The sequence below is a fragment of the Glycine max genome, chromosome 4 (genome assembly GCF_000004515.6).
Source record: "Glycine max cultivar Williams 82 chromosome 4, Glycine_max_v4.0, whole genome shotgun sequence".
Lineage (NCBI taxonomy): Eukaryota > Viridiplantae > Streptophyta > Magnoliopsida > Fabales > Fabaceae > Glycine > Glycine max.
Window position 1 is genome coordinate 50,416,353 of NC_016091.4, and position 23,854 is coordinate 50,440,206.

Sequence of the window (23,854 nt, forward strand, 5' to 3'; positions counted from 1 at the left end):
TCGTCTTGTCATGATTAGAAATTGACAATTTGTTCTGGGACACTTACAAAGTAATTACTGCTTCCACGCATGGATAAATTTGTTAATTGATTGTTTATTATAGTTTTCCTATTAAGGTAACCTTTGAGGCGACTTTTTAGGGGATGATATTTTTTCCTTCTTCTCAATTTTCAACTATATTATGGGTATGCTTCCAGGTTCCAACAGTCTAACCTTATTTTATCTGTACGTTTGTCAAATTCTTTCTTTCTTTCTTGCATTGTGCTGTGAATTTTCAATATTATCTTATCTCTTTTACACATTTGAAGTGCATTGTAACACCTATAATGCACTGGACAAAAAAGTGCCTTGATATATCTAGCCTTTTGCTAGTTGCAGCCCGACAGACTCCAAAGGAACATAGAGAACCCCCCCTCCTACATGTTCCATCGAACATGCATGTTACATGATAATGGAAAAGCATTATGTTTTTTTAAACAAATTTTGGATTTTTCTGATAACAGTACTCTCAGCGTAGATTGAGATACTGTTTCAAATCTTTGAGGTTGTTTGATCCACAAAAGAACAGATTACGATCTCACTGAGTTGTCATTTTACATTTGATAATTGATATTTTATTTGAACTTAAAGCAATGTTGATTTTTTATTTTTTTATTTTTTAAATTCCTGAATGGGTGCCATCATAATATATAATTAACTCTAAACAAAAGGAAAGAAAATGGCGTAAGAAACAATTATTAACTTTAGAAACACGAGTAAAATCATTTTCAATGGTGTTCATTTAAAATAATTCACTTTTAGATTTTTAAGTGAGTCCCACTATGGCACATTAAATTTAAGTAATTCACCTATATTTTAATCTCTCTTTCCTTTTTTTTTTTAGATTATCCTCCAAAGGTAATAAAGACCTACATTATACTTTAATAATACTATTCTTAACCAATCCATTTTTTTTATTTGCACTTAATTTTGTTTCTCCATTAAATTATTAAAGTATTAGCCTTTTAAGTAATAAATAATTGTTTTATATTCGTAAACTGCTCACCTTGTCAACTAAACACTAAATCACACATGTTTAATTTGAATTAATGTTCTCAGTCACTAAACGTACTTTTAAACAGTCTTTGTATATCTTTTGTTTCAAACATACTTTTGAATACTTTGGAACGATAATTATTAAAACATGCTATAAAATATAAATCACCTTGAAGAGAAAAGAAGACGAAGAAGAAAAAGAAAGAACAGTTCCTTAATGTAAAGGATTCACTTAATCAGCTTTATTAGAGTTTCTCTAATTAAGAATTCAATTTGATCTCGGTACGTATAAAATCAGTCTACCCAATTTAATCTTTGAAGAAAAACAGTCATTAAATAATCACTGAAATTATAAATATGAAGAACTTAATAAGTTCTTGAGTCACTTTACTTCAAATTTTAGAATATAATTAGTCTTTGAAAAATGAAATTATACTAATTTAGTCGTCAATAAAATAATTAACGACTAAATTTTTTTCCTAAAATTTTAATTGAAATTGGTGAAGGACTAAATAATTAACATTAACGGTCTTGAAAGATTATTTGATGACTATTTCTTTCTTTAACTACTAAATTTGGAATGAATGAATGATTGTTTTAGAGACCAAATCCATTTAAACAATAAGCTTTTTTGTTTGAGATTTTTTTTAAAAGAATAATTATTTCCTGCAAATAAGTAGTTACAAAATATGCACTCATGCTTTCGTTTCAATTTAGAGAATACAGTACTATTTAAATGGATTTAAAACTAGGAACATATCTACACTACCAACCACCAATTAAGCATTAATATTCCAGTACCACGCACTCGCAGATTAATTTTACAAGGAAATTCCAGGGATGAAAGTTATAAACCAGAGGGATTGGTAACAATGAGGAATTTAATTTTGGGCGATTATTTGTAATGGTTAAGCTTCCATGCTTTGTTTATTTTCTCAACTACAGTTTCATGCAAATCCAGATTACAATAATTAGTGTACACACATTAATTTTTCAATCCAAACTAAATAACTAAGGGTTCGAAGCCAAGTTGGGAGTTGAAACTTCATTTCCACAAATTGGACAAACCTTCTTAATTTGAAGCCACTTTCTTATGCAATCTGAATGATAAGGGTGCTCACATTGAAGTGCCACTAGTGCTTCACCTTCTTCATATTCAACCTGACAAATCACACAACGATCAATGCCACTTTTGCTTTCAGCACATTGGCAGGTATAAGGGTACAAGCACAAAGAGATTTCATTTGCTGATAACCCTCTTGTTTCTTCTCCTATAAACTCTTCCAACTCCATCAATTCTTCATAAGATAATTCGTCTGGATCAATCTCATCTTCTTCCATTTCCATGTCTTCATCATCATCGTCGCTTCCTTCACCTTCAAGAAACCGAAGGTCGGTTTCAAACTCTTGACTCGCTATAAAGTCAGGATCACCATCATCATCATTATCTATAGAGGAGTCACTTAGATATTCATCACTTTCACTTTCAATAGTTGAAAGCATTGTGAACTCTCTCTCTTGTTCTTGCATGCTCATTGCTAGAATAAAATCAAAGTCAACTTCTTCTAGTTCAACGTAAGGGTTTTTTTGGGAAGACTGTTTCCCCTCCTCACCTTCCATTGAAGGAGAAAAGGGTGTTCCAATGCAGTTGGTGGATTGAGAACAGATAAATGCAATTGGGGTATTTGAGTGGATGAATTTTGAGATTTCTTTGGGAGATGAACAAACTTCAATGTAAAGTAATGGTAACCCTTTATCATGGATTCCTAACATTCCTGATTCTTGTCTATTCCAAGGTATCCCACCGTGGCATTACCAAATATAACGATAATAAACTTTGAACTTTCTTTTTGGATAAGGCAACCTTTATACAAAGCAATAGTAAAACATTCTCCTTAAGCTGCAATATACCTTATTCCACAGAAGAAGCTATCAATTAGCATACTCAGCTCTTAACATTTATTTATGTATTACATTATTTAGTAGTATTTGTCAATTTCTTGATACAGAAATCAAAATCAAAGAAACAAAAATGCTTTGTAGAACCTTTCTCCTAGTTATTTCACAAGAGGGAAAAAACCAAAAAAGATAAAAGAAAACTTCAATAAGAAGTGTTTTGAATGTGCAGCTGTCAAAGTCATCTTCTTTATCTTTACTTGATGCCTTTTTCCCTGTTATGAAAGAATATCTAACAAGGAAATTAAAAAAAAAAATCTTTTTCATCCTACCAAATCACAAAGATGCATTGATACAAAGTGGTTGTATGTGTACCCTCTACTAAAATATTCTACCTTCTCTGCCTTGGAAGAACTCTTTTCCTTTTAGTTATTCCTTTTCTTGCAAACTTAGATGTACGGGTTACCTTGATGTCATGGACTGTGCCTATGTAATTGCCATGCTTAGTGACAATGCTTGTGTAACTGGGATCTCCGTGACTATGATTTCTTTTAATTTTATATCTAAGATCTCTACCAATTTCAACTCGAGCATGATGTTTCCTAGGCTGCAAAGATCTCCTTAAGTGGGAGCCTTTATAGTCTCTCCTTCTACGAGAAATTGAGCTGCTTGTTTTTGCAGACGTTGGAAAATGGTATGAAAGGCTTTCATCTGTGTAATCTTCTCCATTCTTAAAGTAGAACTCTTGATTCATGTCCACTCGGAACCTCCTTCTTCTTCTTCTCCTTCTCTTGAGCTTGTGTAGCGTAAGACACAAGAAAGAGCAAGAATACTCCCAAGCATGGAAGCAAGAAGAGAAACATACCCATATCATTTTGCAAGAAGACCGGCAAAGACATCCACATATGCCCAATTTATGCACCAGATAGAGAAACAACAGAACTGCAAGAAAACAGAACACACATACCCAATTTCAGACGTGTCAAATTAAATAATAGGGGCTATGTTCATGTTAAGTAATAAAAAAGATCATGTTGCAATCTACCAAGCAGTTGAACTCACCAATGTACAATAACATAAATACCATGGCTAGCTTCAGGAGATTGGTAACGCAAAAGTTTTCGATATAGCACATGACATCCCATGTTGGTCCACACACTGAGCTGAAACATATCCAAAGACATATACATGTATCAAGCATGAAGTGGGAAAGTGAAGAAAGACTATTCTTAAGCACAAGGAGCACAAACCACAAGAATTTTAATTATAAAACTACCTACACAACATTTCACAACTACTCTAGAATATACGGTTGAGGCTCTGCTCTATTAGTTGTGGAAATAGCAATATTTAACCGCAACGTCTAAATTCTAAAAGACTATACAGTATACTAGAATGGATATATCATAGTCATGCGATATTGAACTATTGATAACCACTGCATGTTCTTACCTGCAAGACTTTCCGGAAAGATATTCAATTGGAGCATTAAAGAGTTTGCCAACAGCATTTCCTAAGCCCGAAGCAAATGATTCAATGACGTTGCCCATATTCAATAACCAGAGAGCTGTAGGGAATATCATGGAACAAGTATTACTAACCCCTTTCCAGTAACTTTGGAGAGTTAAGAGAAAGAGAAGGTTTATATTTCAATGCAATGCATTCAGTAAGCAATCTACTTATTTCTTTCTCAAACTGATGGCATTAAGGAAGACCACTTTAAAGGATTCTTCCTAACTCCTTTCTTTCAACTTATATCATTTTGTGCTTGCCCATAGTTAAAAATTACTTGCAGGACCATTCGGGTCCCTGGCATATTGAAAAGGCAAAAAATGGAGAAAATGCTAACTGCCTCTCAGTCTACAATTTTACTCTATAAGGATTTCTTAATCAAGAAGTGATTAAATTGTCTTTTATTTGAACATTATAACCTACTAACGGAAATACATGCGCCACAGCACTTGTGTAATTGCATTTCTGTTGTGTTATAATATTTTTATTTCATTAAAATTAATATAATGTAATGATTATTTTTATTATGTATTGATTATTGTGTATATTAATTTTAGTTTAATATTTTCTAATCTTATGCCTCTATAATTCATTTATGTTTTTACTTTTAGTATATTTAATTAAGAACTAATTTTGAAAGAGTGAGAATGAAAATAAATGAAATGCCAATTTTTTTATTATTTCAAATAATTTAATACAGAGCTTAAACAAAATAAACTAAAATATTTATAATCAAATATTTTAATTAATAATATGGTTAGAAAAGGAAAGAAAGCATATAATTAAACATGTTTATCGTAGCATATAAAATTAAAAAAAGATAGGAAAAAGACATTAACAATTGATAAATTAATTTTTGATGTTACAACACATGTAACAAAATTGTCCAGGTAATTGTATATATTTGTATTATTATTTTTTAGTTTTTAATTAAAAAATGAGAGGAGAAAATAAAATAGAAAAATATGAAACAGTATTTTTTTAATAATAATAGAAAAATAAGAGGAGAAATAAAATAATTTAAAAATATTCCAATTTTTTTTACAGAGAGAAAAAATAATAAGAAAAAATAAAAATAAAATAAAAGGTTAATTTAACAACTATCACATTAACAATACCAAATTTATCTGTGAGGACAAAATTCAACATTGTTACAACTAACAACATCTAGGAATTAATGAATATAATACGTTAAAAATATAACATGATTAAGATCCTACCAACAAAAGATATCTGGATGAATAACCATTTTTCAAAGTCAGGGAAAAACTTAACAACTTTAAACCCCTTTTTTGCATTCTGCTCAATGAATGACAAACCATAGATAGAAAATACTACAAAACTAGATTATAAGAACAACACACAAATATATAAAAATCATTATCGTTAATCTACAAAAATTGGAAAAACTGGAGAACACAAAACTGAAAAACTCACATAAAAAAAATTAATTGACCATAGAAAAACTACAATAATCTTGGTGCTGAAGTTCTTTTCAAAGATAGAAAGGTAGAAAGGAACCAAAAGTAACATCAAGTGCACAATCCACTTCCTCTGCAAAGACAAATAACTAAGCAAAAAAAGAAAAAAAAAACATTATTCATTCCAGAGATAAGGATGTTACATAAGAGAGAAACCACATCATTTCATAGGAAAAACAAAGTTTAATTCTTCCAAACAAAATAGGCCTCTGTTCCTATAAAACTGTAGAAGTTCTTTTGTCACTCATTTGATAAATAATGAATTATTTTATCATTCAGTTGACAACTTTGAAATTCCATGGTAAAACTACAATAAGTAATCGCACCCTTTTGATTGTTTAGCACTTGCAAAATTTAAGGGGAAGGATTTGTAAAACAAAAAAGGTATTCTCGGGCCTTTCATTTTGCATGGATATGCAGCCTTTCCTTGTCACTATTTTACCAATCCATGCTCTTCAGGTTAAATTTTTATGTGAATCCTCTTTCCCAATTCAACTATATATACGTACTAAGGGGAAAAAAACTATAATCATTAGTTTAAAAATAATGATAAAATAATTAAAACTTAAAACCTGATTGCAATATGAATTAATGAGTGCAAACGTATAATGTATGAGAGAAAAAATTAAAAATAACTCAAATTTTACAAAGTGAGATTAAATTTTAAGGAAAAACAAGTACCTGATCTGAAATTTGACTAATTTGGAGTAGCACGTCGGTAATGTGAAAAATGAAAATGCCTTCTTTATTGAGATGAGAAAGACAAAAGTAAAAGGTTACACGCAGTACATGGAAATGAGAAACGAGTTTCAAGAAAGTAGTCATAGATAATAGGTGTACGTAGAAAGAGAGTGTGGATAAATGGAAGAAGGAAAAAAAGATAAGAATCATACCTGAGATTGAGATTGAGAATGTATTGTTGTAGTGTGGTGTATTGAGTTAGAAGAAATCCATGGATGATGGGCAGATAAACATGATTTGAAGGCACACAATGAGAGAGAGAGGTAAGTTTTGGAAAAGATAGGAGTAATAACTGCACACACATCGCAAGGAGAAAAAGAATAAGGGAGATTAGCAACGTGGAAGCAGTTTCTAACATAAAATACTTTGGTAAAGGCTAATTTTTAATAAAACTGAAGCTCACCTTTTACTTGAAAGAGAGAAAAAGGAAGTACAGAATAATTAAAGAACATAATTGTCTGAAAAACAAATTAATCAAAAGTGGTTACCATAAGTAATATCCACTTTATCTATTGTTATAATTATAGATGTTATAGATATAGATGATCTCAATATCCAAACATCTAATTTTGCCACAATATATATTTGCATGGTTGCAACTTAGAATATACCTTTATATTTCATATAAAAGTCAAAACACATACATATGTGTATGGAGTACTTATAGCACACACTAAAGTTTACATTAAAAGAGAATGGTGGATAGGTTTTGTTAATGGTACATGTGTCTTAATTCCTTCTCGCAACAACGCAGTATGGGTGAATGCAAATCAATTCGTGGTTAAGAAAAATTGTGGGAAGTGTTTCTACAGTTATTACTGGTAAATCTACACATACATGTGTACTTGTTGTTCTGCTTTAATTACACTAACTTGCGTCCACTATAACTTTGAAACTAAGTGAAGTTAATCTCGTCCCTCCTTCGTTGAAAGGAACAAAACAAAGGACAATGATGTTAATGCTTAAAGAGAATTGAAAAATACCTGTATCTAGATGAACAGTGAGTCGATAAAGATAAATTAACTAACAAAATGGTAGAAGAAACGAAGATGTCAGAAGTCGAAAAATCTAGCATTATTTGCACTCTCTTAGTTCAGGTACATAAGAAGTTAACGAAAAAGAAAGTCGTAACTGCTACATTTTTTGAAAGAAAAAACTGCCGATTTAAAAGCCCGGTCCATTGAACAAGGGCCACACCAATCCATCGTTTGGAGGGTTGGGTTATTTGAGTACGTTCAACTTTTTTAATTAAATATAAATTATAGTTACTCTTACGCTAAAAAACAATAAAATTGTGATTCTTTAATATGGTGAAGGAGATTAGAGTTCATATTTTTAAACTTATGTTTAATCAAATTTTTATAATTTAAAATAATTGTAATTTTAATTAAAAAAACTAATCAAGGACTTATATTAAAAAAATTTAAAAAATCTTTAATTAATAAGAAAACATGACAATTGTATTGGTTAAAAAAATAACAATATCGAAATGAAGAGAGATAGAGAAGAGGGGTTGAGTTGGAAGAAGTGACAGATTGTTTGACGTCCGAGGATAGGAACTAAAAGGAAAAAATTTAGTAATAGTAGGAGATTAAATGAATAATTAAATCTTAAATTGATGAGTTACACGGAACAAAAACAATTTTACAAGAAATTTCTTCCTAAACTTTTTGGGTGCAAGCATGTGGTTTTTAAAACCTGATCAGTAGAATGATATGATACTTTTTGTTTTCGATCCTTGTAGGTTCATGGGGATTACTCAGAAGATGTTGGTGTAAAGGCAGACAGACCTGTTGACGAAACAATGGCTGAGGGAGCCACTGAAGTTGTTGGAGCTTGATCAGTTCATAATGCATTTTTGTTTGTTTAGAATCCCTGTTGCTTCTAATATTTTTAGTTTTCAGTTTTTTTACCTTTAGAAACACGTTTTTTAGGCCATGTTATCTTGTTAGCTTATTAGTTGTTGCATGTTCTTATCTCCAATAATTCTTGCAATCTTGGCACATTATTTATCCAGGTTTTCTAACATAATAAGATGAGATGTATGTAGCATGGGCGCCTCTCAGAATTGAACTTCTACCAACCAGTAACTGCTTATTTCTTGCACCTCTCAGCTTGCTACATGTTTTGCATGGGTTTCAGTTGGCGTTATTATTTGCTCCACATTACACATTTAAGAACCACTCAACAAGTTTCTTATATATAGTAGAATTGTTAAACTCACTTTTGGTGTGCTTATAGTGGGGTTGCTTTTTTGGTGGGTCCTATAATTTCACACGACAGACTTAAGAATCTCAACTAGTTTTCTCTCCAATGGTAAGTATAAGCAAACTCATTTTTATATTGTTTCAATACTAAAATTGCATAAGAATTGGTTTTTAAATTTAAAAACCTCATAAGCAACTAAAACTCGTGAAATACGGAAGTAGCTGCTTAACACTGAAACAGAGTAAAACTTTCTAACAGTTAATAAAGGTATAGCCGTCTGCACAAATTGATGGTAAATGATTTTCAATTAAATCCAAACTAGGATAACAAAATGACAAGAAAAGAGTGATTTGGTTGGATCATAGCATATTTGTTTTTCCATTTGAAATGGTGATGAACGTCAATCCAACAAATTTCCCCTTTCACGTTCAGGCTCCTCGGAAAGTAGGAGTACGTCAAAACAAACACGCTTAAAAGTTAGTCCATTCTTCCTTTCAGTATCCTTTCCTTTACTTCGGTTGGGGTGCTGCAGCAAATAAACAAAAAGACTAATAAGCCACCAAAAATAACAAGTTATGAATAGGAAGTTTAAAAAAATGGAACTTGGAATAAGCTTAAACATCTAAGTGCGATACAATTGCAAATGCCCTAGTTTAAGAGAAGAAAATAGAAAACTAAACAATAATAGTGAAAAAAAGGTAAAATTACAAGTTTTTCTTTCAAAGTGATTACAGCAGTTAGATTCAGTAATCACTAATTCAGTATAAGAGAAGAAAATAGAAAACTAAACAATAATAGTGAAAAAAAGGTAAAATTACAAGTTTTTCTTTCAAAGTGATTACAGCAGTTAGATTCAGTAATCACTAATTCAGTATACAAATGAAATAACACTACCCCCCTCCCCCTTCCTGCTTTATCGTGTATATTGTCAATATTGCTAATTTTCCAGGTCATCCATAAGGTGCATCCATGCAATACCACGGCTTTCAACTTTGACCCTCATTATACCAACACTAAATAGTTAGCACTTAGCAGTCTAGTATATCATAACTAGGAAAATTCATTGTAGCCCATAGAAATTTAAATAGCAACATGTACCAAAACTGCATGTCAGGAGGTAGGTCAGGATTTGTTTTCATAATGCCAAAATTCTTTTTTTCCAGAATATAGCAAAACTTTTTTTTTTGTTGGATACTATGGCAAAACTATCATCAACTACACACACATATGCAAGCACATGAAATATAAAAATATGAATGCTTAGTGCCTAATTCCCAAATTGGATACGGCATTATGCCAAAATCTTATGGTCAACTACGATGAGATGCGGAGATCATAAGCTTACACAACATAAACATGTCCACCCCAGCCACTTAAACAATCACGATCTACAGATGATAGCAGTGCTTGGGAGATTGTCTCGAACAATTCTTCTGGTTCCTGAGTCACAGTTAAGAAACCAAGGGAACATGAATAAGTTTCTTCTCTATGAAGATCATGAAAAAAACTGGATTTTAAATATCTATCAAGTTTCAAGAATACATCATAAGTATGATAGTGTGAGAACTTGGGAACTCTACTGGAAAATTGAGCCTCTATTAGTGGCACCTTTTATTTAAAACTACAAATCTGGTACAACTACTATACTACTATCACAGAACATCTTGTTATTCCATTTCCATACAACAATTTTGTCCCTACATTTAGGCATGGTACACTTAATGTTGCTTTTTTGCAATTGTTATAATATGCATGAGAAGAACCTTTAACATCAAGCACACATGCAGATGCAAGAAATGAAAATAAATGAAGTTTGCTAGTGCTACTATGAACAAAAGATTGTTCAATCCAGCAGTCACACATACCAAGCTTTAAAGCTCTATAACACTAGAACAACTATGATACATCCTGTGATACTGTCTATAGTACATGAATGATATTCTGAATATATGCAAGGAACTATTCCATAATATATGATTATAAACATGTCCACTTGCATGCTTATTTCATAATTTAGTATTAAAACCCAAGCAATACAAACAAAATATAGATATAACTGCAGGAATTTGCAAATTCTAAAAAAAAAAAAGCAACATCAAAGGCAACAAATTGAATTTCGAGACAAACCATGTCAGGCTTAAACATTGACTCACAAGCACCATAAAGAGACTCGGATGCAGTGCCAGCCACTACAAAATCTTTTGCAAGTTCCCTGTCGTACCAAAAATATAAAATCAAAACAAAGTTATTATTATCACAAATACATGGCTTAGATAAAAAAAAAACAAAATTAAGATTATTCTAATGATTAAAGGGGCAGAAGTTGGATAAAATGCACTTCCAAGATAGAAGAAATCTTGAAGGAAAAAATATTAGATTAAAGGATACAAAGAGTGCAGTGTGCATCAAAGAGAGTGAATCAAACAATTTATTTATTGCTTTACTGTCAAATCAGTATATGCATCAACCTTAATTATCACTTATCAGGATTTAGCAACCCTTTTGGGCACGGGGAGGGGGTACCCTAAATCTCATAATAAAATGGTGAAATATTTTTTTCCAGCATATTATAGTTTGAAAAGAAATAAAGCATTCAACGCACCAAGTACTTAGTTGTAGACAGTTGGGCCACTCTGTTTCACTTATTAGGCATAGAAATTTTAAAAACTTAATCTAATATCTGATTCTAGAGTAGCATAAATAGCAAGAACTGATTATAGTAGAGCAAAATTGTTCAGATTTGCAGATGCTGGTAGTCTCCAATCTCCAGCTAAAAAAAAGCATAATAATATCAATGTGAAATCTATTATAGAAGAAATGTATGCAGTGAATATCACTAAAACACTAACCTTCCTCAACACTAAACAGTAAATAAGGGCACAGATTACTTAAACTTACTTTGCTCCAATGGCATCCATTGTGCAAATGAATGGTTTGTCATCATCTCCTAGTCCAGCAATTACAGGCTGGCAAAAGTATGGACCAAACCTGAAATGCAAAAGAATGTATTCAGTTTTTAGAGTGATAAAATAGAATTATGCATGTCATCTATCTATAAAAGTGCATAATCCGAAACAGAATTTGATTGGATACCTTTTCTCGTAGAGAATAGCGGAGACTAGGCTGGCAAAGGTTTGGGGCTTCATGTCCCTCTCTTCGCGGAGCTGATACAATTTGTGGCGGAAAAGGAGGCGCTGGTAGAGGGTCTGGGCGTCGGTGGCGAGGCCGGAGAGACCGATGAAGAGCTTGTCGTGGATTTTTGAAATCCTCTGGAAATCGGTGGCAATGGTCTGGAGCTGAACCCCGAGTCTCCGATCGCTCGCGATGGCGAAGCAGTTCTTCCCCACCATAGCCACTAGGGCACTCCCGTTGTACTCGAAGATCGACATCTTTCTTTCGCTACCAACTTTTCCGATGTAAACCCTTGCGCGATGGTAAAGTTAGTTAATACTATATGTGAAGTTTAGAGAGGTTTGACATATAAGAAAAATTAAAATAAATTTCTTCCTAAGTTAAAACTAAACCTGAAATGATTTTTAATCTATGTATAACGTAATTTTAGCTTCTAAAATGATTTTTTCAAAAGTTCATCTTTAATCTATGTCATGCTAGTTTTTTCAAAAGTTCATCTTTAATCTATGTATAACGTAATTTTAGCTTCTAAAATGATTTTTTTTCTTTTTCTGTAGTGGTTATAAAAAAATTTACCCAACAAATCCTTAGTTAACATTTTTTTACAAATTCTTTTCATAAAAGAACTTATGTTAGGAGTGCTTAAGAAATTATTTACTTTCAAATATATATAATGATATTTTTTTTCTCATCATAATATTGATAGAAAATTTTTTAATGAATTTTTTCTTTTTATCATATTTTTATTATAATTACATTTTTTTATTCAGCTTTTTAAGCTAAGGATTTAGATATAGAGAATAAAAATACATAAAAAATATAAATATAAACATTGAATTAAATATTTTTGTTTGGTCCAAACCATTCAATTAAATATTAAACATTTAACTCTAAATAAATTAATAAAATATCAAACATTTGCATGACTAAAGGAGATGTTAAATCTCGACAAGAAGGAGCCATGAAAGTCTCCAGTTATATCTACAAATACCCTACTGGCAAGTTGAGAGTGCAGCCGTGATGGCAACACTTGGTGATTCCAACTGACTTAAACTGTTCCTGGTTCTGTTGTTACTTACATATATTTATGAGTTATGACACAAGTGTTTCCTCCTCCTAGGAGATGCCTAATATATAATCTGTTTCATTCAAATTAATTTAAATTTATGAAAAAAAAATCCATTTTTATTGAGTAAAAAGACTTCTGATTCAAATTTCAATTTAGATGCACATATCGGCCAATAAGATTTATTCAATTTGGGGGTAAAACATGATTTATATATATTAAAGAGGCACAAGGGGTACCACCCTAATACAAAGGCATACAAGTTACCAGAGGAGAAAGATTCTTTCCCTATGTTCTTTCCCCACATAACTTAGCACTCCAAAAACAAATACATGTACTAATCTACAAACCAGCATTACACTCATGCCTTATACAAACCAATATGAAGGAATCAAATATCTTTACTGTTGCTCTTGTTTATAGAATCTAACTGGTTGAATTTCTAATATCTTTTGTAAACTTGAAATGACAATATTGTTCTGTAAACAAATATTGAACAAAATTCCTAAAATGAGTAGATTTTCTTATTTACCAAATTTAAGGAAAAGATTCAGCTTTAGGTTATTATAGCTGATGACAGGTTATTTGCAAAATTCATAAAATGATGACAGGCAGGTTTAGACGCATATTTTTTTCATTGAACCATAAATCGAAAGACCTTAATATGAGAAAGAATGTTGCAGGTGGTACGTCGGTATCTTCTCCTAGTTTTTATACCTCTAGGAATTGACAACATACAACTTTTTATTATAGTCACAAACTAACAATTAACATTTGTCATAAAATAAAATAAAAAAAACTTTTTGTCATACTAGAATCAAAGAACTTGGACTTAATTTGATTATTGAAGTGATGGATAAAAAGTGAACTTCAACATATTGATTTATATGTTCAAAGGGTTAATGATTTGAATCCTACTGCTTTTGAAATTACATATACTTTACAATTTTTACAAACTTGTTCTTACAGAAGCACTAAAGAGTGTTCATACAATGGCATGCAAAAGATTACATGATACATGGAATTAATTCATTCTACTACAGGCTTTCAGGTGTTAATCACGGCTGTATATCAAGCAGTGATGCTGAAAATATGACTGCTGAACAGTTAATATGGCTTTACTCTACTATGATATTTGCAAGTGTGTGGTGAAACCAATGCTATGGCTTTACTGTAGAATCTCAGGAAACAAGATTGTCCAAGCCTATGAATGAAGTTAAAATACAATTGAACCATCTAAGAAATGCAGACTTCCAGGATCACTACTTTTGATGTTTTATAACAAACGTTGTTGGGTTAGCTTCAGCTGTTTTTGAGAGAAGATGAAGAAGAAAAAGAAAACAAGGAACATGTCGTGGGACAAGACAGAGGAGAGAAAATTTAGGTTTTTTTTAAAAATTACAATAATAACCTTAATATACATTTAATAAAAAAGAGTAATTTAATAATAACTTTAATAAAAGCCAAGCAAAATGTGATTTTCTTATCTAATAATTTTGGTGTAAGTTGCCAACATACTCCAACAATTAAAAAAGAGTGGGAGTATGTTAGCAAATTATATTCTGCATTTGACTTATCTGGATGGAATTGGACGTGTTACTATATAGTGGCACTCTGTTTCTACAAAAGAAAAGAAAAAAATCATAATTGTAACCGTAAAGGCCCCAACTAATCACGAATTCTGAATTATCAAATTTTCATTGAGCTAAGATGGTAATGTCATAATACAAGAAACGCCAGTTTTATGGCGCGAGGTTAAGCCACCAGTTGAGATGGCAAAAGTGGGGTAAAAAATGAACTTGATCCTGTACACAGAAATAATAAAAGCTAAGTGTACAGTGGGTGCTATTTTTACAAGGGGCTTGAATAAGAGGAGACAGCCTCTGATCAAATTTTTTAGTTTCCTCCGCATGAATGCACTGAAAGAACCAACGAAAGGCAACGTGTGGATTGGCCTTTCTATTGCAAGGGTGCCTGAGTGGCTTTTAGTTAATCAAAGTTGGTTCCAAGACTAAGATAAAAAGTACTGTAATCTTTATTCAAGTCTATTTGCTGAAGGGTGGTTGCTTATTTCCTCGCTCCAAGGCATTTCTCCATAGTCTGTACCTTATCCCAAGCTTGTCATAGGATACTGGGAAATTCCACACATTGGCACCATTGTTCATCCGCTCTTGCTGGCCTAACACTAGCCGTAGATCCTCGTTTAAAACCTTTAATAAGTCAACAGCAACACACAAAACAAAAATGTTAAAATAAGGATACGGTAGTATTCTCTTTCAGTCATTCACACTGACTCTACATGTTAATCCAACAAAAGCTAAAGAAAAAGAACATTTTTGTTTCTCTGGAATAAAATAGTTCTTCATCATGCCAAATCATATCAAGATTTCTTATGCCCAATTTGAATTAGCTTTCAGTTTATGAGAACTTTTCATTTGTAAAATCTGTCAAGATTTCCCTAAGCAATGCTGAACTCTAAAGTTTAAATAGGTGATTATAGAAAAGTTAGAAGAGAGAGCTAATGAAAAAGTTGAAGTACATAAATCTTATGTGAGAAGTTCAATTCATTTTTACTTCCTTGATTCATTTTTTGTATAAGTACTTGTTAAGAAGTTTATCTAAATTGACTCTTATTGTGTCGAATTTTGTTAAAAACCTCAGGTCACTGTTTTCACATTCTCTTTAGTCTTTAAGTAACCTCAAATTTTCAAAAGAAAATCATCCTTTATTCCTTTGGGTCATGACTTTTTCCCTTTCTGTTTCCCCATATCTCAAACATTATACAAATGCATGTTGAATAGAATAAAAATTCTACCTGCTCTGCAAAATATCTCCATAGATGTTGCATAAAAGGAATATGCTTAAGCACAGGAGCAAAATCCAGTGACATTCTGTACAGCAATCTTGTTTTTTGTTTTGAAGATGGTAAGCAGACATGAAGTTGGTGCAGGTGTGTGGCACACTGACTGGTGCTTTGTCCTTCCAGTTTACCAGGCTTCGAAATTCCAATGGTTGATAGAACCATGCAAGGTGGCCGAAACTCCATATCAATTGGATAGGGGTCCCAGTATCCTTGTAGGCCAGATGCAGGTGTCAAAAATTTCACCAAGCTGCAAGTTCAAATCCATGCTGAGACTACGTGACCAAGAAATGTATCTTTTCAGAAGATAAAGCTTAGATTTATGCCTTAAATTAATCTCGTTTTATCCATCCTTTCATGCACAATTACAGTAGGAACAAATATATGACACACTGACTACATTATGTTATTAGAGATCCGAGCCTAGAAAAATATCTTGGAAGATCAATTTAACAACCTATTTAATACCGTGCATAACACAATTCCAACTCTCATTTTGTCTCTTTTCTTGTTGAAGTGTTTTATTAGAAACTAAAAATTCACAAGCAAAAAGTATCCTCCTGTCCTCACACACACAAAAAAAGTCAAATTATTAGAGGAAGAGAGGTTACAATCCTAGGTATTTTGATTGCTTCCTCACTTGCAACATGTTTTTTTTTTTTTTTTTAAATCTCTTTAGAATGGCATGATTTTCAGTTTCTAGGGTACAACACAAATGACTTTCAGTTCTCTGGGTATTAAAAAAAACACAAAACCTGGGAACACTCCATCCCTTAGCAAAAGTTGAAGTGTGAGTAAAAGGGGCATGTGCAAGATCCAAAAGGTTGTCCAAAAGTAACCCGTGTTCGATGGGAAGCTCCATGACAATCTGTGGCATATAAAGAGACACCAATTAAAAAACACAGCTTTTTCCTTGAATCGTAATAGTAATCCTTGAATATTCAATTGCTATATCTTATGGGACAATTTTTTTCATAACATACCTCAGCATGCACTTCAAACCCAGATGGAGGTAGCAAAGATGGAAGGGTAGCCGTCGGGGGGTCATTGCCAGGCCAAACCCAGATCATCCCCTCTGTTTCAAAACATGGCAATGACTTTATCTTCACATTTAGCAGTCGAGTAGACGGCATTTTCTCACATTTTCCATCAGTAGTATATTCCCAGCCTAACATCAAACAATTAGATATTTTCAACCTGTAAGTTTTAATGTGTATAACATATAACTCATTGCTAGGATATATTTTCATGTATGTGTATCTTTTGATATATGCATATATGAACCAGTGCATATAACTCATTGCTAGGATATAATCATGTATTGAAGCAAAAATTTCCTTAAGTTGGTGTAAAGAGTCATCATTCACCAACTACTAACCATGGTAAGGGCATTGGATACGACCCTCATTCACCGAACCAAGGTGTAGAGGACATGCTCTGTGTGCACAGGTGTTCTGAACACACCCAGGCTTCCCATCTTTCCCTCGGAAGATGACCCATGGTTCCTCAAAACATTCTATTGGGATCTGAAAAAGAAAAGGATTAACATGCTTAAGAGAATTTACATCCAGATTGGAGTACAGGTAGTCTCTTATCTGACACAGAACTCCGTCACCCCAAGAAATTGAAGAAGGAAAATGTTAAGAAAATAGGGGGGGGGGGGGGGGGGGGGAATGAGGAGAAACTAAAAAATGTTGAGACTTTGTCATTGGTAGAAAAGCATCATAGTAGTCTCATATTAAAAATCACTTGGGTACAATCAATTGGGTTGAAATTTGGGTGAGGAGGGAATAAGTAATATCAATCAAAAGATATTCCAAGTTTTTCTGTTTAATTGTTATTTGTTGAAAGACATTATTCCACTGACATATCATAATAGGCTTCCAATAGATTTGAAACCAGAGGGTTAAGACCAAAAATAGATTTGAAATTTTGCATAGAAGCAGATGCCACAAACATATTCAGTGTATGATATAAAGAATTATATACATATTGACTTACCATTGTATCATCCTTCAAGTCAGTAGAGAAAGCTACAGGGTACCAGAAATTCTTCAAGTGTGGATGGTATGACTGAACTGGACCTGATATGTCCAAGCTTTTTCGTGGCGATCTTCTCTTTTCTATATCTACAGGTTTAAAAGAAGTACTGGGAGAAGAGGATGTCTGGGAAACTTCTGTGGTGCTTCTTTCTTGCAACAACTTATCGTTTACTAATTCTTCCATGTAAGCTAGTTTATCTAAAGCACTGGACACCCTTGCCTCAGATATATGAACCTGTTTTTGTTCAATAAGTAACATGAATAAAGTCTCATATTGATAACTTATGAACAAGTTCCAGGCAAGTTGGACGAATCAAGACATCTCAGCTACATGTTGTGCTGATTACTTATTAACATGTAATGATCAGTACCTGTTGGTGTGCTTGTGCCAATTCTTCCTGCAACTCTGCTAGCTCCTTTTTCATGGTGCCAATGGACTTATAATCACGAGCTAAAGGATTAAGAACCTCCACCACCTACACCCATAATTTTTGGAGGAATAAATTTACCATCTAGTGGCATGTGTAGCTGAAGTGAAAAGGCTATGGCGAAACAATAATATGATCAAATGGACAAATAATCAAAATTCATATAGACCAAACATGATACAAAATTCATCGAATGATCAAATATGATTCTCAAACACATAATTAAGTGATACAAATTCAAACCTTTTCATGAAGAAGCATGATGGTAAGCAAGTCTTGCCTAGCTCGCCAATCACAGTATTGAATATCATATCTTGCAACTTCAAGGGCTTGATATACATCCAAAAACTTCCCTTTATACTGCGGCACTTTAGATCGTGGATCCTCCACATCAAAGAGGGCACTCCATGCATTCTTCTTATCTATCTCTTCTCCATATACAGCAAACACTCTAAACCTTCCTTTTAAACCCTGAAATTTGAATTACCCACAACAATGTTATCTACAACAAGGGCCAGAAAAAATATAGCCTACGAATATGATCACGGGCTCATAGCTAAAGGATTAAGCATCAAGGAGACCAGGGGTTAGTATTCAGCAATGAAACCAATAAGAAAAAGTTCCAAACATTATGCTACCTACAAAAAAGAAAGCCTGCATAAAACAAATAACAAGAACAATTCTGAACACTTAAACACAAGTTGGTGTGATTTGAAGTGAGTTAGACCTTTTTGGTGTCAAGTTTGGATGATTTGGAGAAGGAGAAAGGGAGAGAGAGAACTGCAGCAGTTGCAATAGCGTTCATGGCGGGGCGAAGCTGACAGTCTCTGTCTGAAGAGAGAAAGAGAAACGTGGGGGAATGTTGTTTGTTTTGAGGATTTTGTTGATAAGAGGTTGGAGTTCCGCGCGATCTCGGCTCGCCTTCCGAGGGGCGCCACGTGGACGAGCGTGGACTCCTTGGTCGCACACGTGGCACATGTTCCTTCCACACGCTGAGTTTGATTTCTCACAGTTTTGGGCCCTGACACCTTGCCAACTCGGCTTAATAGGGGAGTAAGAACATCTCTTCTCTATCCGCTCCTCCATTGAGGATTTTGGTGTATAAGAATATTTTTAATTGTGAAAAAATATATTAACTATAGTGGTACTAGTGTCCCATGCAGCCTAGTAGAAAATAGCCATCTTTATCCAAAATATATACGAATTTTTTTTTAAAAGAGTGACAATTTAAAAAAATATGAAAAAGTGATAGTATTGTTTTGAAAATGTTGAAAAAACAAACATTTAACAAATGCGATGTTTAATTTAAAAAATAAAAAATAAACCATCGATTGAGTATGGAAATCTGTGATAATTTAATCCTAAAAATAAAATTTAAAATTAGTCCATGAATATTTAAAAAATATGTGACAATTATTTTATGTAATTAATTCGTATAATTTTATCTTATTATTAAGTTATAAGTAATATTTAAGGATTTATTTGAGATTAAATTATAAATTTTAAAGATAAATTTGTTATTAAATTATACAATAGAACGTAATATGTACATTTTTACATTCAATAATTAAATTATAATTTTTTATCTTTCATGAACAAAAGTATCAATATTTTTTTTCTTTCGTGAAGTAATTATGAAAACCAAAATAATGGTTTAACCCAAAAATAAGTGTGTAAAAGTGATGCAAAGGATCAAAATTTAAAAAAATAATAAAAAGTAAAAAAAAAATGTTGTTTATAACAAAATGAAATGTGAAAAGTAATGTTGGATGGGATGGGTAAGCGAGCCGACCCGTCCTGTCTAAGGTTCGTTCGCGTAAGCTCGTATTGGCAGTGGATCGAGCCAATTCTCGTGCTCTTACACGGATTTAAAATATTGGTCAGTCCCACGGGTCAAACGGGCTAGTTCACAGACCTATTTTAAAAAAAATTAATTTTAAAATAAAAAATATTTTTTTCTCTTAAAAAAATAGTCAATTACACTCAATTATATATAATTATATATATATATATATATATATATATATATATATATATATATTAAAAAGTCTTAATAAATCTCTAACAAATACTTAATTACAAAAAAATTTAACACAACTAAATAAATTTTTAACATAAATGCAAATAAATTTTGAACTGAGCTTTTAAGATTAATTGAGTTTGAATTTGACTTAATCGTGATTGCGAGTTTATGGGTCAACCCGTGGACCAAACCCGCATAATCTACCGATTATGCTAGACGGACCTAAAATCCATCCTATATAGTCATGAATTTTTAAAAAAGATTGATTTGTAATCCGCGTGGACCGCGAGTCCCACAGACTGGTTGATGAGCCTGATTATCCACCTTGGTAATGCATAAAAATATAAGAAAACTATAAAATGAATAAAAGTTTTAAAGATACGATAGTTAATATTTTTTTTACAAACATAATTAATGTTTATTTTATTGAATTTCACTGATAATTCTATTAATTTTATAATTTTTAATAAATTTTAGTTAATAATAAAATGTGTGAAGGTAGACTTATGGAGTGTTTATGGCTTATGGGATAGATTTGATTTTTGTTTGATACCATTTCCTTGAAGTGAAGCAATTGATAAATTTATTGCGATTGAGAATCGGAGAAGAGAAGCAAAATAAAAGGGATGCGAGTGGCGCGAGAAGAAGCAATGGGTGGTGGAAAGCGGAACACGGTGGAGACATTCTTCTTAGCCACTCTAATTCTCTGGTTCGCTTCCCTTTGTTTCCAGATTTTGTTGAACAAGCGCTGGGAGCTTCTCTCTGTCATCGCGGGTTCTATCTTCTACCAGACATCTAACTGCCTCATCCGATTCTTCTCCCCACATAAAGACAAAGACGCTCTCTTCGTTAACACCTCCGTCTCTCTTCTCCACTCTCTCCTCACCTCCTCCTCAGGTCTTTTCTCTATTCACATCTTGCTTTGCCAAACTCTTCCTATTCTTTTGGTCCTTTTTCCTCATCTTTAAATATCATATCAACATTTTGTTCAGACAATACCAAATTTCTGTGAGCAGAGACCCTAGTTTAGGAATATTAGAAGATTTTAAGAAAAATAATAATAAGGTCTTGCTAACTAATGCCCTAAGGGCATTGGATAAGGAACTAAAATGGAAAAGTATTTATCCTATAAATCATAGGAGAAGGTAAAAAAAATCATGCGCAGCGAATTATATTGAACTTCAATAACTTAACCTTCGGTTGAGTTGAAGCGCTGTTATTTTTTTATCCATCAGTTTCTTGTGGTTCATGTCCAAATTGGTCAGCTCAAGTCTCTTTCTCTTGCTAGAGACACAGGACAAGAAAGAAAGAAACAGCAATCTCTGTAACTGTGATGAGTAGTGCTACTAGAGAACCAGTTCTATCAAGGGAGAGTGTTTCAATAATATCCATTTTAATTAAGCTTTCTACAAGTCTTGTTTTGTAATGGACCAAAATCCTCTCATTTTTCATTTAGGCCTTGCTTAGATAAGTTTCTCCATATAATCATTTATTGGAGAAAAATTATTTTAGCTTCTCCAAAAAGTTGATTTTAACTTTATGCATAAGCTAATTTTAGCATTAGGGAAAAGCTTATTCCAATTGTTCTTTTTCTTTTTTTCTATAAATGCCTATGGAGAAACTTAAACAAACAAGACCTTACACTTCTGTTGGTGGTTCTTTGCTAAAATGCTTTTGCTTTTCTGTTGGATCGCAGAGAATTCCAATGTAGATACTGTGATTTTTAATACTTTTCCTCTTTTCTCTTCTGATGGGTGTCTCACTATTATTGCCTTTTCTTTTGCAGTGATCTTCATCTTGTTCAGAGAGTTGTTAAGTAATGGGCCAAGTGGAATGTCTGACCACTCACAGTTGGTCGAAGATGCTTGGTCATGGGCATTTGAAGCGTTGAGCTTTTCTTGTGGTTACTTTGCATATGATCAGTGGGATATGCTTCATTACCGATTGTATAATGGTTGGATCCCCTCTATCCTTGTGCATCATCTGGTTCTCCTTATTTGCTTCACTCTTGCTTTGTATCGAAATGTTACCATCAACTACCTTATTCTCACTCTTATCTGTGAGGTAGGCCACATTTCCTTTGAAACTCTTCTTTTTTGTGTGCAATTGTTCAATATCTAATGACTTTTTTGATTAAAAAGACTAGAAATTTGGCACTAAGGTTTCCCCCCCTTTCTAAATTGTGTATGTATGTGTTGCATCATTGTATTTGTTGACTGTATAGAGAAATTATTAGACAGTCCCGGACCACCTGATGTTCATGGTCATGACTATTTTTTGTGACGTATAGTGGACCATTTCAATTTACAAGTAAGAATTAATATTTAATAACACTTGATTACATGCCATATAGAGATTAGTTTGAACCATGGTAGTCCCAAACCATGTAACAATTTCTCGTTTTTTTGAGTCTGTTGTTAAGCCCTACTGCATAATGCTAAGGGGTTATTGTGTAAACTAAGGAAGACTTTTCTGTGATGGTACAGCTGCATTCCATCTTTCTTCATTTGAGAAAAGTGAGAAGAATGGCCGGTATTCGGGATGCAAAGAGCATTCTTGTTAAGTTAGAATGGTTTTTGAATTGGGTTACCTTCTTTGTGGCAAGATCTGTACCTCACGTTCTCATCACAGCCAAGCTCATCAAGGATGCATACAAATTTGAAAAGGGTATGGAGCTACCACTGGCTCTGTTGGGCATGGCTGGGATGAATTTGCTCAACATTGGTCTTGGCATTGATCTCCTTAAAGCTTTTAAGAGAGAGCGGAAGTCTCAGCAGGGTAATCTTCATCATCACCGTGAATGATAGAACAGAAAAGTGCAATACTACTATGTAATCTTCACCGAAAGTGAAAAACGGAGGGGAAATGATACCACATGCATGAAGAGTGATTGTGTGTAGGAATATGTTCGGTCTCTTATTTTTTCAGAATACAACACAAATAGATTATTTATAATCTCCTCGAGCAATTATTTTGAAGCATCAAGCATGCTGTAAAATGCTTTCCAACTCTCTATAACTTGAATTTTTTTTTGCTACATGGGAAAAGAAACCCATAACATGAATTTAGACACGCATGAAAGCATTGTAATCGTAATTTTATCATATCTCACGAGTAATAGCTATATATACATTATTGAAGGACTTGTCTCTAACGATATTTGACAATATACATATCTCTTCCAAATGCTATTGTCCTGACATTTTTTTTTGCCTTTTTATATGCATAAATGAATTGCTAGATAAAAAAATTAGACTTATTTTCTTATAGTCATTATCAAGCGAATTTATTTGCACACTCGTACAAATTTTCCTTCTCATAAAAAATAAAAATATTTCAGATTTAATTTAACAAATAAAAAATTGAAAAATATAGTTTCCCACACCATTTTTGTAACCGATTTCCACCTGTTTAATGGGTTTTCACTAGT

General features: G+C 32.8%; 4 protein-coding genes across 4 annotated transcripts; 1 reads left to right on the top strand and 3 right to left on the bottom strand.

Moving 5' to 3' along the window:
• Positions 1-1,936: 1,936 nt before the first annotated feature.
• Positions 1,937-2,691, bottom strand: LOC100526881 (RING/U-box superfamily protein). The gene has a single exon (NM_001248518.2). It carries the CDS (start codon positions 2,653-2,655, stop codon positions 2,047-2,049), a length of 609 nt encoding a protein of 202 aa, NP_001235447.1. The 5' UTR covers positions 2,656-2,691; the 3' UTR covers positions 1,937-2,046.
• Positions 2,692-9,042: 6,351 nt separating this feature from the next.
• LOC100306084 (putative proteasome beta subunit C1) lies at positions 9,043-12,355 on the bottom strand. Its single transcript, NM_001250349.2, has 5 exons — positions 11,967-12,355; positions 11,772-11,861; positions 11,001-11,085; positions 10,219-10,313; positions 9,043-9,399 (listed from the first exon to the last, which is right to left on the bottom strand). The coding sequence occupies exons 1-5, from the start codon at positions 12,260-12,262 to the stop codon at positions 9,351-9,353; spliced, it is 615 nt and encodes a 204-aa protein (NP_001237278.1). The 5' UTR covers positions 12,263-12,355; the 3' UTR covers positions 9,043-9,350.
• A 2,385-nt stretch (positions 12,356-14,740) lies between these two features.
• LOC100806298 (chlorophyllide a oxygenase, chloroplastic) lies at positions 14,741-19,246 on the bottom strand. Its single transcript, NM_001367944.1, has 9 exons — positions 19,129-19,246; positions 18,645-18,872; positions 18,345-18,449; positions 17,933-18,208; positions 17,310-17,457; positions 16,915-17,099; positions 16,687-16,799; positions 15,887-16,181; positions 14,741-15,281 (listed from the first exon to the last, which is right to left on the bottom strand). The coding sequence occupies exons 1-9, from the start codon at positions 19,204-19,206 to the stop codon at positions 15,117-15,119; spliced, it is 1,593 nt and encodes a 530-aa protein (NP_001354873.1). The 5' UTR covers positions 19,207-19,246; the 3' UTR covers positions 14,741-15,116.
• A 1,785-nt stretch (positions 19,247-21,031) lies between these two features.
• LOC100806828 (TLC domain-containing protein 2-like) lies at positions 21,032-23,564 on the top strand. Its single transcript, NM_001255647.2, is given in 3 exon segments — positions 21,032-21,321; positions 22,211-22,488; positions 22,911-23,564. Coding segments are annotated over 3 exon segments (867 nt in total). The 5' UTR covers positions 21,032-21,050; the 3' UTR covers positions 23,229-23,564.
• Positions 23,565-23,854: the final 290 nt, after the last annotated feature.

What these genes read in the sequence shown, in the direction of transcription:
- LOC100526881 (NM_001248518.2), bottom strand. Translation starts at nt 2,655, where the DNA reads ATGGAAGGTGAGGAGGGGAAACAGTCTTCCCAAAAAAACCCTTACGTT.
- LOC100306084 (NM_001250349.2), bottom strand. Translation starts at nt 12,262, where the DNA reads ATGTCGATCTTCGAGTACAACGGGAGTGCCCTAGTGGCTATGGTGGGG. An exon ending in GCTATTCTCTACGAGAAAAG is followed by an intron (nt 11,862 to 11,966) that starts GTATCCAATCAA and finishes TTTGCATTTCAG; the next exon opens with GTTTGGTCCATACTTTTGCC. An exon ending in GGTGGACATGTTTATGTTGT is followed by an intron (nt 9,400 to 10,218) that starts GTAAGCTTATGA and finishes TATTTGCTGCAG; the next exon opens with CACCCCAACCGAAGTAAAGG.
- LOC100806298 (NM_001367944.1), bottom strand. Translation starts at nt 19,206, where the DNA reads ATGAACGCTATTGCAACTGCTGCAGTTCTCTCTCTCCCTTTCTCCTTC. An exon ending in CCAAACTTGACACCAAAAAG is followed by an intron (nt 18,873 to 19,128) that starts GTCTAACTCACT and finishes TTCAAATTTCAG; the next exon opens with GGTTTAAAAGGAAGGTTTAG. An exon ending in TATCCAATGCCCTTACCATG is followed by an intron (nt 17,100 to 17,309) that starts GTTAGTAGTTGG and finishes GTTTGATGTTAG; the next exon opens with GCTGGGAATATACTACTGAT.